This window comes from Macaca fascicularis, chromosome 15, assembly GCF_037993035.2.
Source record: "Macaca fascicularis isolate 582-1 chromosome 15, T2T-MFA8v1.1".
Classification (NCBI taxonomy): domain Eukaryota; kingdom Metazoa; phylum Chordata; class Mammalia; order Primates; family Cercopithecidae; genus Macaca; species Macaca fascicularis.
This window is the reverse complement of record NC_088389.1, coordinates 41,580,891-41,601,021: the sequence shown is the minus strand read 5'-3', so window position 1 is coordinate 41,601,021 and position 20,131 is coordinate 41,580,891. Positions and strand designations below refer to the sequence as shown.

General features: G+C 44.0%; 1 protein-coding gene across 11 annotated transcripts in view; it reads right to left on the bottom strand.

Annotated features, from left to right (window-relative positions):
* Positions 1-20,131, bottom strand: part of ASTN2 (astrotactin 2) — a 986,627-nt gene that overhangs the window by 47,736 nt on the left and 918,760 nt on the right. For all 11 annotated transcript variants that reach the window (XM_045372567.2, XM_015436667.3, XM_015436666.3 and 8 more), the window contains one exon: positions 13,414-13,555. In XM_045372567.2, coding sequence (XP_045228502.2) covers positions 13,414-13,555 — 142 coding nt within the window. The remainder of the gene's footprint in view (positions 1-13,413; positions 13,556-20,131) is intronic.

The window sequence follows — 20,131 nt, the reverse complement described above, 5'->3', positions numbered from 1 at the left end:
AAAAAAAAGAGATCTACTCAAGATCTTGCATGTACTTGGTACAGTACGTGTTTCATATTGTTCCGGACACCCTATGCTTGGAAGCTCTGCATGTGTATTTGTTTCACAACAAAATTCTAACATGGAAAATAGCAATACTCTCACTGTATAGATGTGGAAATTGAGACCCAGAAGAAATAAGCATCTTATACAGCCAGAAACTGTCTGAGATTTGAAATGACCCTAGAATAATCTGACTCAAAACCCCATGCTCATAGACTCTCCGATACCCAAGAGGATCAGGGGCAGATGGGTGCTTGAATCTAGTACATGAGAGCAGCAGGTAGGCTATACTAGAGGTGAAGAGCCCTGGTTCAGCCCAGCTCTGGCTCCGGCTCTCTGGGTGACCTGGGTCAAGCCCTGTCTCCTCCCTGGCTTTAGTTTTTCCCATAAAGAGAGAGGGTTTAGATCAGTGGTGTTTGCAGTCTCAAGATCTACTATCCTGTGATTCAAATATGAAAGTGGAATAGGGTTGTTGGTGGATGGGGGAGTCTGTCTTTGGGGGAAAGGAGAACAGAGCAGCAAGAAAAATGCCAGAAGTCTGGATTCTGTCTCACCTCTGACTCTCTACACATCATTAATGGTGATCCCTACAGTCCACTAACACCTTTCCAGTGATGACTCAGGACTGCTCACAACATTCTTCACAGATGGAGGTGGGAGTGGGGGGAAGGCAGCCCCTCTATGTGCAGTGATGGACCCACAGCCAAGATAATGAGAGCAGGGAAAAGTTAAGAAGCCTGGCCTCTAGCCTGGTTTCATTCCTAGAGTCTTAAATGATCAGAGCAGAAAGGAACTTGTCTATCTGAGCCCCTCATTGCAATGAAAAGGAAACTGAGGATTAGAAAACTGAAGCTCTTTGCCTAAGGCCCCAGGTGGATGGACAGCAAAGTTGGGCATGCAGCCTACATGGGGCTTGTGATCCCACTCCAGACACCTCTCCCTATGTTGAACTAACTGGGTGCTTTGTTCCTGACAAGGAACCCTAAAGTAGAAAGTGATGGTCACAGCCCACCAGTAAAAGACAGAAGTCAGAAGTCAGGATTCCCATATGTCATTCCTGGCTCTGCCTTGACTATGATGCCAATGAGCCTCTTGGGGTCTCAGCTTCCTCATCTATACACTGAGAGAAGTGACCTACATAAGAGTTCCCAAATTAATGATCTGCAGGTTAATTCTTACCTACAAAATTGGTTTATTTGGCCAATTTTAAATTGGTTGCCAGCATGTAATAATTAGGAGGTTTCACATAAGCATCTAGATTTCTGGCTTGGAAGATGTATTAACACCAAGTCAGCAGTCTCAAATGGTAATCAGCAGCTGGAACTAAGTATTCTCTGTGCCATGCCTAATTTACTGCAGTCCTCACTACTCTCTATTATCAAGCATCTGGCCACACTGACTCATTGCCATCACTGGAAAGTTCCTCCTTATAAATCATGGCTTAGAGTTTGCCTCATCCCTAACAGCTCCCTGCTGCCCTGAGCATGGGGCTCTCACTGCCCACCGAGACTGGCAGCTCACTGAAAGTCAGTAATAGAACATTTCCTGTGGTGATCCAAATCAATCTGCCTTATAGCCTTGTACCACTGTCCCACCCTCTGGAGTCACAGTGAACACATCTGTGCCCCTTACCCTGCGTAGCTCTACAGAGGGTTGAAGACATTGGTTGCACCCTTTTGTGTCTTTTCTTAACTTGAATAAATATTCAAGGTCACTCAAGTGTTCTTCATGGTCATCATTTCTAGGGCCTTGGGGACCTGCTTCCTCTCCTCTAGGCATTGTTCAGATGCTTGGCCTTCCCCTTGCAAGTCAACTCTTTCCTGCAGCAATGAAGCTCATTCATACCACCAACTCCCTGGAAGCTTCCCCATGTTCCTCATGGAGCCCAACTTGGCTGATAAGGTTCTTGCCTGCCTCCATAGCCCCAAATCTCCTACTTTGCCTGGCCTTCCACATTCCAGCTATACTGTCTGCTGCACCGTTGTCTCTCGTACCCCAGCCTGCTCACAATCTGCCCTCTGTCCCAAATCCTCTTTTCCCTCATATTAGTTTCTTAGGGCTACCATTAAAAGGCACCACACATTTGGTGGCTTAAAACAACAGAAGTGTATTTTCTCAGAGTTCTGGAGGCTAGACGTGCGAAAACAAGGCATCTGCATGGCCATGCTTCCTCTGAAGGCTCTTGGAAAGAATCCTTCCTTGACACTCTCAGCTTCGGATGGCCCCAGGTGTTCCTTGGCTTGAGGCGGCATCATTCTAATCTCAGCCTCTGTCTTCATATGTCTTCTTTGCTCTGTCTTTTTAGAGTGACATCAGTCATTGAATTAAGGAATTAACTTAATCCAGTATTACCTCATCTTGATCCTTAAGTAAATATATCTGCAAAGACGATTTCCAAATAAAGCCCCATCCCGAGGTTTCAGATAGATGTGAATTTTTCAGGGACACTGTTCAACCCACTGCAATCCATCCTCCCACTTCCTCAGAAGACTTGCAGCAGAGGGTTCTCCTGGCTGGGCTAGTGGCTCTTCCTTGGTGTCCCCACAGCCCCTGGAGCATGATATACAGTGTCAGGTAACAACCTGGTCCCTTCTCTGTATTCAACATCATGAATATGAGCTCCATGAGGGCAAATACTCTGGTTTGGTTAGTTCTGCAGCACAAGTGCCTACCTTACTGTGAGGCACCTCCTAGACAGTCAACAAATATGCTCTTTTCTTGAACACTGTGCATTGCAGTCAGTTATGAAAAAGCTGTTTCCAGATGTTTCCTGAGACTGTGCTGTTCCATTTTGGCCCAGCACATTCACTAATCAGAGCAACACTTACTGGTCCCCAAATGTGTGTGGACTCCATCCTTCCCCCTTTTATCAATATCAAATGGCCCTCCTGGCTCTCAGCTCAACTCAGCCTGTTCTCCAAACCATGGTCAGGGTTGTCACCACAAAACACAGGTTAAGATACATCCTGTCCCTCCTCCAGTGCCCTTCCTGGCTCCCCTCTGCCTGCAGGAGAAAGCCCAGCTCCTCTGCTCAGTATTCAAGGCTTAGCCCTCCAGAGCAGCCTCAGCTCCGACCCCCTCCCCATTCCACGAGGTCACATGAGCAGTCTGTGCCCCGTCCCTCTGGAACCCTGGCTGGTGTCCCATTCCTGGATGGAATCTTGACGCAGTGTGAGGAAAGAAATAGCCTGCTTGAGAGTCCCCAGCAGGTTTTAGGAGCCTCACTGTCTGTCGGCTGAAAAACAGCGTTATTTTTCCTCTACGAGTCTCTCTTGGCCTGGGATGCATGGCTGTATTTGCTTCTGGCTTGAGGACAGCGATTCCCCTCTCCCAGGCCCCAACTGTGCACTTTGGAGAGGTCAGTACGACCTGATGTTAGATGGAATTGAGTCGCCGGGCTGCCGTACTTGCCCCCATCCTCTAACCAATTAGAACCGGACACCACAGCCAAGGGAAGTTCACATTCCACTCGAGTTTGGGGACATCGGTCAGCCCCATCCCTACTGAGCTCTGAGACCCTTGGTCACACCTAAATTGCCATTCAGCCCAGAATCAGATAATAGGCACAGATCCTTGTACTTAGGCTGGTGTGGGGCGTGGGGTGTTAGAGGAGGAAAGTGGAGAGAAAAATGCACAGGAGGATAGAAGAAGAGAGACCCTAGGGCTGAGAAAGACAGGGACTGAGAAGTGATAAGAAAAGGAGAAAGAGACAGGGGTACAGACACAGAGCAAGTAGAAGAGAGGTACACACAGACACAAAAAGACAGAGACAGGCCAGGCACTGTAGCTCACGCCTGTAATCCCAGTACTTTGGGAGACCGAGGCAGGTGGATGGCTTGAGCTCAGGAGTTCAAGACCAGCCTGGGCAACATAGTGAGACTCCTAATCAAAAAAAAAAGAAAGAAAGACAGAAAAGAAAAAGACAGAGAAAGATGGACAGGAAGCCAGGGTGACATGAAGAGGGAAGTAGTGTCCATGACCAAGAAAGAGAGAACAAGAAAGAAAAGAAGAAGAAACAGAGTGCAGAGGGGGAAATAAAAGGCCAGGCAGAAACAGTTTAAAAAAGAACAAAAGGAGAAAGCAAAGGAGAGAGGTTACAAATATGGGAGAGGAGGCAGGGAAACAGGAAGAAAGAGAAGGAGGAGGGAAGGAGGGAGAGAGGAAGGGAGGGAGGGATACAGGAAGGAAGGAGAGGAAAAGGGAAAGGGAGGGAGAAAGGAAGGAAGAAGAGAAAGAAGGAAGGAAGGAAGGAAGGAAGGAAGGAAGGAAGGAAGGAAGGAAGGACGGACGGACGGACGGAAGGAAGGAAGGAAGGAAGGAAGGAAGTGAGGGAGGGAGGGAGGGAGGAGAGCCAGGGAAGAAAATGAATGGAGGGAGGAAAGGAGGAATGAAATGAAATAAAGAATAAATGAAAAGTTCACAGTGGAAAGAAAAAGCCAGAACAGAGCAGTACAAGAACCCTATCAAGCCTCTCCTGGATTCTTTCCCTGGTGTGTCCTGGATAAACCTTGGGCTGCAGCCCAGGCCTCTGGTCAGCATGGAAGGTTTCCTGTTTGCTCCCTTCTCACAGGAGCTGAAAGTCCCTTCAGGGTCCTATCTAGGAGGTGGCCCAACAGGCCCACTGAGCGTTGGGTCACTGATGCTAAGAGAAAGCAGAAACATCTGATCTTAAGCCGAATAAAATTCTTTCACCTGGACTAGATCCTTGCCTCTCCAGTTGCCAGGGGCTGGAGACCGTCTCCTTGCCCCCATCATCTCTGGAAATGCACAGCCTCGTGCTGGGTGTGGTGGCTCACACCTGTAATCCCAGCACTTTGGTAGGCCGAGAAGGGTGGATCACGAGGCCAAGAGTTCAAACCAGCCTGGCCAATGTGGTGAAATCCCATCTCTACTCAAAATACAAAAATTAGCTGGGCACAGTGGTGCATGCCTGTAGTCCCACCTACTCAGGAAGCTGAAGCAGAATAGTCGCTTGAACCCGGGAGGCAGAGGTTGCAGTGAGCTGAGATCACACCACTGCACTCCAGCCTGGGCAACAGAAGGAGACTGTGTGTCAAAAAAAAAAAAAAAAAAAAAAAAGGAAAAGAAATGCACAGCCTCTGAATTCATGAAAAGTTCATTTGAGACGGCCCCTTTCAAGCCCTCTTCTACAAATGGAGAAATGAAGGCCTCCAAAGCGGAAACCACTTGCCAAAGGCCCCATAGCTGCTGAGGGCCAGAGACAGGATGACCCTCAGCAATCTCACCTCCTATCATCTGGACAAGCACTTTTGAAAGCCAGCCCTGGAGGGCTCCTGATGACTTTCATGCTGTTTCCAGTAAATTCTGTGCTGATTTTTGGCACAAAGAAAGGAAATGAAGAGGGTAGGGTAGGAATGTAAATAAAGGGAAACATTGGGATTTCATCTAATATATAATTATAGTATCCATGGTGGTGGCCCTGGCTGCCTCTGTGATGTGCTTCCCAGGCTGTGCCCAGGAGAGGTGGTGTCCTGAGGGTGGTGGACAGGCCAGCAATGCTCCATCCAAAGCTCCCAGCCCCCTGGGCTTTTGGAATAGGATTGTTGGGCCAGGAGCCTGGACTTGTTTGCTGAAACACATGGGAGTCTGAGAGTGCTGGGAAATAGCTCAGCAGATGAGAGCTGGGAATCAAGGGTATCACGCAAATGACAACGGGAGTCCATCCCTAGGGAGGAGCAGGGGTTCTCATGCAGACCCCATGTACAACTGTGTGTGTAGTGCTGTGAGGACGGCAGGGAAGGGACAAAGTTTGAAATTCAATGGTAGCCATGTAGCTTTTGTGTGAAAACTAAAAGTTTGTTTTCCATATTGTTTCCAACCCATTTGGGCATGGATCTTTGCATAAAAGATCCCTGCCCACAGCTTCCACTCTGACCCCTGTCATTGCTATATGCCCAACTCTTCTCATAATTCAGTGTGGCAATTTTCAGTTCAGGCAGTGGAGATAAACGGGCTGGAAATCTGCCTCTACTTACTAGCTCTGTGGCTGTAGTCAAGTTACCTAGCCTCTCTGTGCCTTAGTTGCCTTATCTGTTAAGTGAGAATAACAGTAACTACCTTACAGAGTTGTTTTGAGGATTAGATTAAATAAGGTTTATAAGAAAGAAAGAAAAAGAGAGGGAGGGAGGGAAGTAAGCAAGGAAGGATGGGGAAGAAAGGAAGGAAAGAAGGAAGGAAGAAAGGGAGGAAGTGGGGAAGGAAAGGAGGAAGGGAAGGGAAGCAGGGAGGGAGAGAGGGAAGGGAAAAGAAGGAGGGAGCCAAGAGAGGAAAGTAGACAGAGAAAGATAGAAATAGAAACATAGAAACCTAGAGACAGATGTAGAGCTATAGTACTGGACCACAGCCTGGCACATAGTGGGTGTCTCCTGAATATTTGGTGAGAAAGTGAGTAGGAAATTTTATATGAGTGAAGGGGAGAAGTCAGTGTCTACAGAATTTCTACATTGACTTGAAAATGTGTTCAAATCATTCAACTAATATTTACTGGATTCTTACCTAGTGTCAGTTACCGTTCTAGGTACCAGGGATAGAGGATGAACAAGGCAGACACAGACCCTGGTCCAGTGTCCTTCTAGTGAGAAAAGATACACAAAAACAAGTAATAGAGACTATATTATTACAGTATTAGTGAGTACCATGGCTTTGTGTGTCTGTGTGCACGGCAGGTAGGTAGATACAAGTGGCAAAGGAAGGCGTCTCTAAGGAGGCAACATCTAATCATGGACCTGAAGGAGAACAAGGAAACACACATGGAAGAGCCAAGGGAAGGACATCCCAGGGAAAGAGAACAGTAGAGGCAAAGACTTTGAGGAAGGAAGAGACTGGTGCACTCTAGCAAGCGTGCCTGCAGAGTGGTGGGTAGGGGCCAGTGTGGGAGAAGAACGCCAACCTGCTGGAAGGCTGTGAACATATGGTGTTAGCAGAGGCCATCCCACATGTGACTGCTTAGGTAATGTCTGTCATCACAAACAGTAGTCACAGTGGTTACTCCTCCCCCTGCTGCCATTTGGTAAGCACTGACAATGAGCTAGACATTATCTTGTCCTCTTTACATATTTCAGTTCACTGTATCCTCATAACCCTATGAAATAGATCCTATTATGATTCAATTTTACAGATAAAAAACTGAAGCAGGCTGGGCATGGTTGCACATGCCTGTAATCTCAGCACTTTGGGAGGATGGGGCAGGTGGATGGCTTGAGCCCAAGAGTTCGAGACCAGCCTGGGCAACATGGCAAAATCCCGTCTCTACAAAAGAAACAAAAATTAGCTGGACATGATGGCACATGCCTGTAGTACCAGTTACTCAGAGGGCTGAGGTGGGAGGATGGCTTGAGCCTGGGAGCTTGAGGTTGCAGTGAGCTGTGATTGCACCACTGCCCTCCAGAACCTCAGTGACAGAGCCAGACTGTCTCAAAAAGTCAAAATGAAACAAAAAATCTGAAACAGAGTAGTGAAGACACTTGCCCAAGGCCACGCAATGGGTAAAAACCCACCTCTGTCTGATTTAATAGGCCTAATTTAAAATTATGTGTGTGTGCTAGTAGTGGTAGGGGATGGAGATAGACAGAGTCTATTGCCTTTCCTGTTGCTGCTTTTTGAAAAACATAGAGTGGCACTGATAACCCTTCACATGTATACACAACCTTATGAAAATGTTGAAGCAAATTTCTGTCTACTATCCAATTTAATTTGGGGGAGATATGACAAATTATCTCCATTTTATGGATGAGACTGATTATCTCCATCGTACGAATGAGAAGGATGAGGTGTGAAGCACCCCCACCTGCCATCTAAGGGCTGTGATCTGAGTCTTCGGTCCCCAAGCCTGGTGTTCTTTCCATTGCAAACAGTGTCATTTGCAGTTAGGAAGTTCTCTTCCACTCATACCTCACCAGGTGCGTTGAACAGCACATGGGAGGAGGGGAGGGGAGGTGCAGGTGGGCATTAAGAATCAGCTTGGGTATGAATCTCAGCTCTACCCCTTCTCATTATGTGACATTGGGGAAAATGATACTCCCTCAAGCCCTAGCTTTCCCACCTGTGAAATGGGAGAGGATAAAAATAACAATACCCTATCTATAGGTTTATCATGAGAATTGAATTAGATAGTACACATACCTTAGAATGGTTCCTGGCACATAGTGAATACTCAATAAAATATTATTATTACTAGCAGCATTATCCAGAAAGTCCTGGTGGTACTGGGCATCAGAACCTCTGTTTGGAGTCTCCATTCCTACCTCAGTGTGCAAATCTCGGGACTCACTGAACTTAACCTTTCCATGTCACAAATAACACTAAGACCAGAGGAGGGGGAAGAACTGACCCAACGTACCACTGAGAGCAAGTGTGAAAATTTCTGTCAGACTCCCAACCTCAGGCTTTTTTTCGCAATGCCCTCCCTTCTCCAGGGCTTTGCTTTTTCTTCTACTCTTCCAATTCTACCCACCCCGCTAAGATAGAGCCTCTGGCCCAAGCCTCTGTTCCCACCGTGGATGTTGGCACTTGACTACTGTCCCCAGGCTCCCTTGGCATTCCTTTCATAGAGCTGAAGCCAGGGAGGTGAGGGCGGGTCTGGGGCAAGCCTCTGAATGTGTGGGAATGCATCCCCCACCCCAGGAATCAGGCCTTGTTGCTGCTGGCATGCTTGCTGAGGACCCTTTGGCAGCCTTCCACAATTAGAGAAAGGCAAGGCAGCCAAGACAAGAGAGAGGCTAATTACCTTGGGTAATAGGAAATTGGAGAGCAGCTACAAGAAGGGTGTCTGGGCCTCTGGCCAGGCAAGGGCAGGGACCATGGATGCCCAGCCAGGCCTGAGCCATTGGCCCTGAGTGGAGACTCCTGCTCAGGGTCACCCCTCAATTCCAACAACCCACCCACGGCAGCAGGAGCTGGCCCTGCTGTCAGACCTTCCGGGGACCCTCTCCCTCTGCTGCTCTTGTTTGTTTTCATTCAAAAGCAAAACAAATGAAACAAACAAGGAAATTCAATTTAAACAGGGCACGGGTGCTGATGTTTCTGTTTTGTTACACCAGGGTGAGCTTAGGACAGAAAATCAGCCTTGACTTTCACTCGTTCAATTATTCTTACCCTGTGGCGCTGTGTAAAGTTACATGGATGGAGGGGCTAAAGAAAAAATTTGCCTTCCTAGGTGGGGTGGAGAGAGGGAGTTGGGGTTGGAGTGGGGCCAGAGAGAGGGAGAGAGGCCAAATTTCCAAAAAAAATAGGACCAAGAAACTGAGATACACTTATAGCAACATAAACTAAAATAATGAATAAAAAGACAAAAAAAGGAATGGTAGGGAGAATGACAGACAGACAAAGACAGGAAGCCATACAGAAAATACTTACATGGCGAGGGAATAAAAGACAAAGAGAAACAGGCAGAGACACAGAGAGGCACAGTAGTGCAAAATAGATGTGAGAGAGCTAGAAAAGCTGGAAGGGCAGAAGCTCAGGAGAAGGAGAGAGGGGATGAAAATAAATCCCATGACAGAACTCATGAGCTAGAATCTCATGCACCTTGATTTTAAAGACGCTGACAGTGCAGAACAGGGAAGGAATCTGAACATTTAATTCAAGGTCCTAGAGGCAGAACTAATAGCAGGGCATGAGCCCAGATTCTCTGGTGGAGAGACTAGTCCTCCACTCTCCTGCCACCTGAATCCTTTAGAAGCATGGGTGCAGAATTTGGTGTCTGACTGTGCTTAACTACAACTTGGGCCATTCTGAGACCTCTCTCCTCTGCATCAATCCTCTCCTCTCATTCCATTTCTCCCAAAAGGATTCTGGATGGTCGTTCCTTCCAAGGATAGTGGGACTGCAACTTGCCTGATAAGGGCCAGTTCCTCCAGAGCTGTGCTTAGAAAAGACACTGATAACCAGGGATTGAGAAGAGTCAGGGGAGAAGAAGAAAGTGGCTAACACTTCCTGCAGGCTGCCTACATGCCAAGAATTCAGGTAAGCCTTGTTTGCGGAGTTTTCAGTCAACCCTCTTCCTTACAACCCTTTGAGATAGGGACAATCATCAGCCTCTTTTTCCAGAGGTAGAAATTGTCTCATAGAGCAGTGAAAAACCTGCCTCGGGGCAGGTTATGAGCATGCGTCAGAATCAGGGTTCACACCCAGCCCTGCCTGTCCCCAAGGCCTGTGCTATTTCTACTGCCACACACAGTCTTTTTGGCTCAAGAGGAAGAAGAATTTGGGTAAAAAACGAGCAAGCAGAAAATGAGAATCCCTAAGAACTGACACTGGAACTATTTTAAAACTCCAGACCGAGCTGGTCAGACTCCATGGGAGGAGAGCCGCCAATGGGATAAGAGACCATTCCAAACAACACCCTGGTTCCTGGTCAGAGCGGCCTGGATCCCAGGGCCATTAACATCATCCATTTCAAAAATACATAAATAAAATAGAGAAGTGTTCAGAGTTAGAGATGACAAGCTCCTGACAAGCACATTTCCAGGACAGAGGAAGAAGGAATGTGCCATACTTTAAGAGGTAGAAAGGAGGGGTGGTGTCAGGCAGTGAGGAAAAGAAGGGGCAAAGGAAAGTGTTCATCACTTTTAAAGAATGTCAGCTGATTTGTCAGCTCTCAGTGTTAATTGCTTTCGGGATTCCATAAAACATTTCATTGCTCTCTACATAATGGGGCTGCAGGATTCCAGCCCAGATGACATCAAGCCCCTACAGTGTCACCCAGAGACAGGGTTACTCCTTCTGTATTAGTGAATAGGAATCACCCAACAGGACACCATCCTTCTCTGCCAGATGCTGTATCTTCTATCATTTGGTAGATGGATGGGAGAAAGTTGAAATTATTACAAGGGCAACAACAGCAACATTGATAATAGCTAACACTTCTTAGGCTTCTACTGGAACCTCATCACTAGATAGCTTTTGTCCATGATCCCATCGAGTCCTCCTGGGGTCCCAGTGGGCCAAACACCATATTATCCACATTTTCAAACAGAAGGAATTGGAGACTCAGAGGGTTAGGCAGCTCACTCAGTGTCACAGAGCTGATAAAGGACAGGGTCAGGATTTGAATCCAGGTCTGTGTGTCTTTAGTCTATAACCCTAAGGAGGGGAGAAACCGGAAGCCATCTATCAGAAAATCTTTTGAAATTAGTTTTCAGAGTTAGAGAGGACTTAATCTCTCTTAATGTAGTCACATACTTGTGTTTCACTTCACACATGTCATTATCCCAGAGCCCAAGGTGTTGGTGAGTGCTTATTGATTAAGAGTGTCTAGAGTTGTGCTCTCAAAGTCAGATCCCAATCCCCCTACTCATCATGAGGATGGTGGTCATTCTTTTTTTTTTTTTTTTTTTTTTTTTGAGACGGAGTCTTGCTCTGTCGCCCAGGCTGGAGTGCAGTGGCGCGATCTCCGCTCACTGCAAGCTCCGACCCCCCGGGTTCACGCCATTCTCCTGCTTCAGCCTCCCGAGTAGCTAGGACTACAGGCGCCCGCCACCTCGCCCGGCTAGTTTTTTTGTATTTTTTAGTAGAGACGGGGTTTCACCGTGTTAGCCAGGATGGTCTTGATCTCCTGGCCTCGTGATCCGCCCGCCTCGGCCTCCCAAAGTGCTGGGATTACAGGCGATGGTGGTCATTCTTTAAGGCCTAAGGTACATCCTAAAACTTTAGTAAAATTTGCCCAGATGTCCCACTGGAAGACGTAGAATTGCATATTTACTTTGAGGATTTCATTCCTAGAACATTCACTGCCCCCTAAGTGACTTAAGATAAAGCTTGGGTCCCAACATCTCAGAGATAGTAGGTTGCAGAGTCAGGGGCAGAAGACTCAATTGCCAGCTTTTTTGACATTCTTGAGTTTGGTGACCCAACACATTGGTTGTTACCAAGGAGCCTGAATATATCAAGTGTTCAAAAGGGTGAGGAAGAGGGAGGGAGAGGAAGGAGAAGATGGGTTGTGTTTTGAGGTGAGCAAGGTTCACAGATTGTGGAGGGACTAACACTTATTGCGCACATGCTTGGAGATACCAAGCCAGGGTGTTTCTCGTTTAATTATCACACATTTCTACAAGGTGGGTTTTATTATTTGTTTTACAAAGGCTTTATAAGAGACTTAGGGGGTAAAGCAACTTATCTAAAGTCACTTAACTAAAAATGTCAAAGCCAGATTTGAATCCATAGTCTGTGGCCTTTCTCACAATCATTAGGTTATGTTATCTGAGGATAGGACTTCTGTCTTAGTCTCATTCATATCCACAGTGCTTAGCACAAGACCAAAACACAAGAAATACTCAGCAAATGTCTACTGAATAAGTAAATAAGTTATGAATCAGTGAACGAATGTGTGAATGAAGTAACTGATGAATGAATAAATTAATGTAATGAAGGAATATAAGAGCAGGTGAATAGATGGATAAGAGACGAATGAATGGAGGGAAAGAGGGAAGAAGGGCAAGAGGGAGGGATGAATGGAAAATAGATAAATCTTCGGGCAGATAGATAGTTAAATGGAGGAAAGAATGAATCCCTGAATGGCTAAATACAGTAATAAATAAATGAATTGAATAACTGGTGAATAAAGCTCAACTTTGTAATAACTTCAGCTTTCTAAGTTGATAAGGGAGGTGGCCTATGGTTCCATAATTAGGGTACATAAGGAGAGTTGGTCTATGAAGCTCTATGTTATAGCTTATGATGGTTGCATCCAGATCTAAAAACAACACTCACTGAGGTAGGAAATAAAAAGTAACAAATGAGCTCCTTTTCTCTTCCAAGGCTAACAAATGAAGCTCAGAGTGACTATCTCTTGCATCTTCAGAAGTTTGAATGCAGTGACTCCAATATACTCTACAAAGGAGTGATAATTGCACTATTTTTAAAAGGCTAGCTGGATCTATTAATAAAAAGTATATATTAAATATATATCGGCATATATATCTCAGTATGCATATTTCAGTGTGTATGTGTCTATATATCAGATATACTAATCTAATATTTAAAGAGAAGAAAGGATACAAGAGGTAAAAGACCACTAGGCAGAGATCCCTGTCCCAACCATCCTTGATAACTTGATCGGTGCTCTTGAGTAAACACTCTTCTCTCTCTGAGCTGCAGATTCCTAATCAGCAGAAGGAATGGTTTTAAATTTCTGGTCTCTCTGGGCACTTCAGCACTCACCTGGTGTGATTCTGTGATCCATTGTGGCATACTTCTCAAATGGACACTTCTAAACCTTAGAATCTCAAGTTGCACATATAGGCTAGCTAACAAAACATTTGGCTGGCCTGCACAGAATAACTCATGCCATTCCTCTTAGGCTTAAAATCATCCTGTCTGCTTCATGGTCCCCTCACACCCAACACATCTTACTTGTAGAGACCGTCAGGCTCCAGACACTTGAAGATGACCGAGTAGATACTGACTTCAGGGATCTCTCCATGGCTTCGACCAGCTGCTACACAAGATGTGCCCAGGCCAGAGAGTAAGTCATCAGCAAAACTCAGGAATTCTCCTGGAGGGAGAAAAAGAAAGATGAACTCCCCAGCTCAGGCCATAGTGAGCACATGTTTTTGCTGTCATTCAAACCTATCAAATGTCTGGATACCATTATCAAGAAAAATAATGGATAGAAAAAGCAAAATATATGACAATGACACAGATTTGTATTTAGCCTTGATGACTCTTTGTTCATATTTATGCACAATTTTTTCATCCATCAAGTGGAAATACTAATACCTACCTTTATAAGATTGTAGCAAGGCTCAAATGAGGTAAATTATTGTGTAATAAAAATGCATGAAAAGGTAGCAAGGATATTATGCTTTTTTTTTCTGTAACTACTATGGCCTTGTCACTGCCATTCACTCCCTCTTAACTCCTTGAGCAAGACTCCTCTTTCTTAGAATTGCATTTTCCTTCTTTGTATAATGAAGGAACTGGACTAAAGATGTAAAATAATTTTCATGCCAATTTTCCAATATTGTGCATGGGTACTGGATTCATGGAGTGTTATACTGAGATGAACAGAGACCAGCTAAGGAGGAAAGAGTTCTGTGATTGATTAGTGATGAAGGTCATGGAACCTTCATCGTGTACCGGATGTACATGATGTCACGGAACCTTCACCATGTACAGGATGGAACAATGGGAGACTATGTGCCACATATTTGTAATCCTCAAACTCCATCACTTCTTTAATTTACTTTAAATCTAACCATTGGGTTTTAAGTAGTAGTGGAAGTTTACTAGAAACAGGACTAATAAAGAAGTCTAGGAAGTAAAGAAAACTAGAAAGAATAACTGAACATCTAGACTCTTGGGATCTAGTCTTAGTTCTACTGAGAATTTGCTGTATAGTCATGGACAACTAAATCCTCATTTTTTGTGCTTTAGTTTTCTCCTCTGCATGGTGAAGGTGCTAGAATCATTATTAGGATTCCTGAAAAAATAAAATAAAAATATAGATATGAACAAAAATTAAGTTATAAGGACAAACACTGCAGTACTATTTATACTAGCAAGAATGTGGAAACAGCTAAATGTCCAACTATATAGAAATGGCTATATCAATTGAGTTCAGTGATGCAATAGGCTATTTTATAGTCATTAAAAATAATTTGTGGAAGAATATCAAAGGGTATTTATGACATAATGTGAAGTTAAAAAAACAGGTTACACTATTACAAAGTAATCTCATTTTTGTAGAAATTTTATATGCACATACATTTAAAAACATAAGGAAGAAAAAAACAAAAGTTTAAGAATGACTCTGGAGAGTGACATATGGGCACTTTTTCTATCTTATTTTTGTTTATCTCTATTTTAAAAATTATCTTCAATAAACATATATTGCTTTTGTAACCCATAAAAATATCAATAAAAATTACTTAAAAATAGATAAAGTAAATGGGCCAGACTAAATGGCCTCTAAGTTCCCCTCCAATTCTAAAATTGGATGATCTAGGAAAAAAACTGACATATGAGGTATTTTTGTACCACACAGTATAAAATGATATGAGGCCTCTCAACTGTTGTTTTCTTCTTTTCTTCTTGCCTGATAGAGAGTTCCTCAGAGCTCTATTCATGTACAACCCCAGTAATAAACCAGAAAAGGATGTCAGCTCCATTACATCCTCTCTACCTGGGATTAAGAACAAGACAATGTCATGAAACCATAAAACAACAATAGTGTTGGCTCGTGTTTCAGAAGACTAGGACTCACAGCAGCCTGGGGGTGCTTCTCTACCAAGGAACTGATTGAGCAGAATATACGGATCACTTCCTGTTGGTCTTTCAAACGAAAGTTTCATTCTTTATTTTTATTTATTTATTTTCTTTTTCTTTTTTTTTTTTTTTTTTTGAGACAGGGTCTCATTCTGTTGCCAAGTCTGGAGTGTAGTGGTGCAACCTTGGCTCATTGGAGCCTCTGCCCCACAGGCTGAAGAGGTCCTCCCACCTCAGCTTCCCAAATAGCTGGGACTATAGGCATGCACCACCACACCAGCTGACTTTTGTATTCTTTGTAGAGATGGAGTCTTACCCTGTTGCCCAGGCTGGTCTCAAACTCCTGAGCCTTGGCCTCCCAAAGTGCAGAGATTATAGGCATGAGCCACTGTGCCTGGCCCAAAAGTTTCATTCTTAAAGAAAAACAGTTTTAAAAAGAAGAGTTTCTTTCTTCCACTTACAAGTGAATCTTGCAAGACTTATCTGACTGAATTGGCCAGATGGACCTGGGATTCAGCCGAACAACAATTCTAGAAGGTATTTGCTCCTATAGTCCAATAGAACAGGTCTGATGGGTAATGTTTTTTGGTTTCCATTTTTCACAAAGATAATATATGGTTCATAGACTTGACATGTGGATGCTAGATTTAGGATCAAGTGTCTAAATCAGGGTAGTGTTGGCAACAGGCAATTTCAGCTGCTACTGCAAGACAGACCTGAGACTGAGTACTATTTCCACCATGGGTTGCACGTCCTTAAACTTCTCAATGTCTCCATTTTTCTTTTTGTTACAAGGAGTTGACAACACTCTCATGCATTTGGAGTCTACAAAGTAAAGCCAAGGGTCTAGAAAGAGACAAAGATGCCTAGAACCAGAGATTTGTCTGGAAAATGAAGACATGAATGAATCTTTTATTCAGCACAAATTTTGGCATCCCACACTTCTTCTGTAGGCTTCTTATATCAGGTTCTTTCACAGTACAACCAGAAACTAACAATACGTCCATTTCAAAAAATATCACAAATTCCAGAGCAATGTATGTGATAAAAAGTTAAAAAAAAAAAAGGCAGGGGAGCGAGAAGACATGGGATTATTTGCTAGATGGAGTGAGGGTCTTATTTCATTTGGTTTCTCAGGATTCCAAGTCTGGCTACATGTGTTTGTTTTCTTTGAGCTTGGATCCATGTCTGTCTGCTTTTCAATTTGTTTCCAGATAGCCAATGAGAGAGTCAGATCTTCATGAGTGTATTCGTCATTCTCATAGTTCATAGCAATTCTTCATAGTTCTATGAAGAAATACTTGAGACTGGGTAACTCATAAAGAAAAGAGGTTTAATTGACTCACAGTTCTGCATGGCCTGAGGGGCCTCAGGAAACTTACAATCATGGCGGAAGGCACCTCTTCACAGGGTGGCAGGAGAGAGAATGAGTGCCCAGGGAAGGGGGAAAAAGCCCCATATAAAATCATCAGATCTCATGAGAGCTCACTTACTATCATGAGAACAGCATGGGGGAAGTGCCCCCATAATCTAATCAACTCCTATGAGGTCCCTCCCAGGACACATGGGGATTATGGGAACTACAATTCAAGATGAGATTTGGGTGAGGCTACAGCCAAACCATATCAATGAAGGAATTCAGTATGTTTGTGGCTTGTGTTAATTACCTGTCTTTAGATGAAAAGATGGTTGACATTCATTTTCAAATGGGAATAGCTTTCCAGATATTTCCATGAATTTCAGAATAATTTGGACCATGGATACAAGCCCCATAAACATGTCAGGTCAATAAGATTGGCATGATTCTATGTTCTGAAAAATTCTAAGGTTTGCAGGTTTAATTCAAGTGAAGGAACTGGCTCACCTGTAGTATATGCAGTATAACTAATCATACCAAGATCATTATAAGGATATTTAGTGCTCAGTTCTAGTCACAACTGTATGAATAATCATCTTCAAATGAAAAAGTTAAAAGGAAGGCAACTGACATCTAGTACATACTTTTCTTTTTTCCATTTAATCCTCACAGCAATCTAACAAGTTAGATTTTATCATCCCAATGGTAAAGCTGAGGTTAATGTTGCAGTTAAAAAGGAAGAGAGCTGAGATTAGAACCCCTATTTTTTCAGTTCCAAAGACATATCTTTTCTTTTATACTATGCTGCCTCCTAGAGAAAGTTTGAAAATGATAGTATCAGAAAGGGAGGTTTCTCAATGCTATTCAATTTGCAATTGAATTCCTGCCACTCTCTTAGCTTGAGGAATGAGACAATAAAAGAAATGGTCCCTGACCTTCTACAGCTTGTAATCTGACAACAGGAAGGGTTGTTAAATACAAGAACAAACCTATAAAGTAAATTGTAAGATTGCTTTTTTTGGCACTGGATTTCAGAAGGTTTAAATGCAACTTAGATGAAGACAGGTGAATGAAGTAATCCCCCAGTGTTCTTCCTCACCCAGTGGAGGGGGTACTAAGAAAGGCCTGGGGGCTTCTCTATGCACAAATGCAAATCAATGCAATTCAACACATGTATTGTGGTTCCACAATATAACATACTCTGCATCTGGCAACCATACAACTGAATGAGCAATAATATACAGAGCAGTGGTTAAGAGCCTGGGCTTTACGTTTACTCTGCCTAGGATTAAATCCTAGTACTCCTTCACTTACTGCTTGTCTTGGACAAGCTCCTTAACTCTGTACATCTATATTCTTATATGCAAAATGAGGAGAATCATAGTATCTAACTTACAGAGTTGCAAACATCATATAAAATACTGTATCCTGGAAAACATTAAGAGCTTAAAATGTGTATTAACTATCACTGCTTTTGTTTTTCTTATTCTTTTTTTATTTTTCTTTTTTGAGAAAGAGTCTTTCTCTGTCACCCAAGCTGGCGTGCAATGGCATGATCTCGGCTCACTGCAACTTCCACCTCCCGGGTTCAAGCAATTTTCCCACCTCAGCCTCCCAAGTAGCTGGGATTATAGGAGCCCACCACCATGCCTGGCTAATTTTTATATTTTTAGTAGAGACAGGGTTTCACCATGTTGGCCATTCTGGTCTTGAACTGACCTCAGGTGATCTGCCCGCCTCAGCGTCCCAAAGTGCTGGGATTACAGGCATGAGCCACCATGAACAGCCTTGTTTTCCTTATTCTTGTTTTCAACATAACAGAGTAGAGATAAGGACTCTTAAAGATATATTTTTATCCAAGCTTCTGCTTTTACAGGTGACAAAACTGAAGCTCAGAGAAGGAATGTGACAGGTCCATGCCCATACACTCAACAGAAGGAGATTTGGAACAAAAACTTTGTGTCTTGACTCCTGGCATCTAGGAGATAACTTGTATCAGCCAACCTATGAGATAAAATCACTGAGAATTGAAAATCTCTCAAAGCTAACACAGGAGCCCTTCCTCCCCAATTTCTGACCACTTTATTCAACATGAATGTGACATACAGTCCCTGGGCAATTACTACGCACCAGACACTGTGCTAGGTACATGGTTCCTCCTTGCCATCTTCTTAAGCCTGGAATTTCTGAGAAAGACACAAAGTCTCCAAGAGATAGGAGCTTAGTATGTTTCTAATATATCATATATTTTAACAGTGGTTTGCAGATTATAACATAGAGAACTCCAGGGGCAAGGATGAACACTAACAGGAGAGAGATTGGGGCCAGTCTTCCACATACTCACACTGACCTTCAACTAGATCAACTCTAGTTTGATCTCTTTTATATACTAATGGTCCATGTTTTTATTTAGTTTTTTACAAAACTGTTTATAAAAGTTGGTTTTAAAGTTTCAGTGCTTAAAGTGTTTGAATTCCAGAACTGTGCTATATTCTCTGAGAGAAATACAGAGGCTTGGGAATGCTACACCTTAATTCAAGGATTTGCAGCTACTCAGGGGCAGAATCCAGAATCAAGCCCATTGTCTTGCATCTGAGCCCCATGCACCTTTCACTAGGACACTCTACCTGGGAGGCCTCTGTTCCCACCTCCCTGGCACCTTGTTAGGGTTTTATGGTAGAACCCTCCTAGAACCCAGGCTGCTGCCTCTGCCTCACCCAAGTTCGTCCAAGTCTCTAACATTCTTTTCCTGTTTTTCTTTCCTTGAAAACAGATAGGGAGTTGGGAGTCGCTGTACAGGAATGTGCCTGTTCCCCATTACAGCTCTTCTGGGGCTGTAACCCGAGTGGGCTGGGGCCAGACCCCCACACATTTCTTTATCCACTCAGACTCTAGCCTTGCTCTCATTACCTTCTGCAGAAAATGTTAATCATGATTCTGCTGCAGCTTCAGAATCAACCCGACAAAGCATGGATCAATTTTTCTAGAGGCCCCACTTTCTATCCCTCAATTCCCTCTCCCTTTCCTTTCAGCAGTCCCTCAAACCTTCTCCTTGTTTCCCCTCTCTCTCTCTTTCTCCCCTCACCCTCTTGCTTCTGAATGAGTTGAGGTCACAGTCAAAGCTGGCCACAAGAGCAAATTGAAAACAGGTTGGGAGAAAAGCAGCAAAGAAATTCCAGAATGGAAGGAGCAGTGGGAGTGGGGAGATGTGGGGGTGGGGACAGCTAGCCTTTTAGCCCAGGTGAGGAGAAAGGTTCCCAGCTCAGGGCTCCACACTCTTTTCGGGAAACACCAAGTGGATTTAGGAGTCACCATTCTGGGCCTGGCCTCTCTAACCTGCAGATGCTCTTTGTCATGGTGCCCAGGGAGAAGCACGGCTCTCTCTGCATTTCCTTTACTTGGGCAACTGTAGACATTCATTATGAGAACGTGTCAGGGACAAAATGCATCTTTGAGGGCCTCACACCTATCAGCTGCAGTTGGTTTGTTTCTTCTGAAACATGGTGT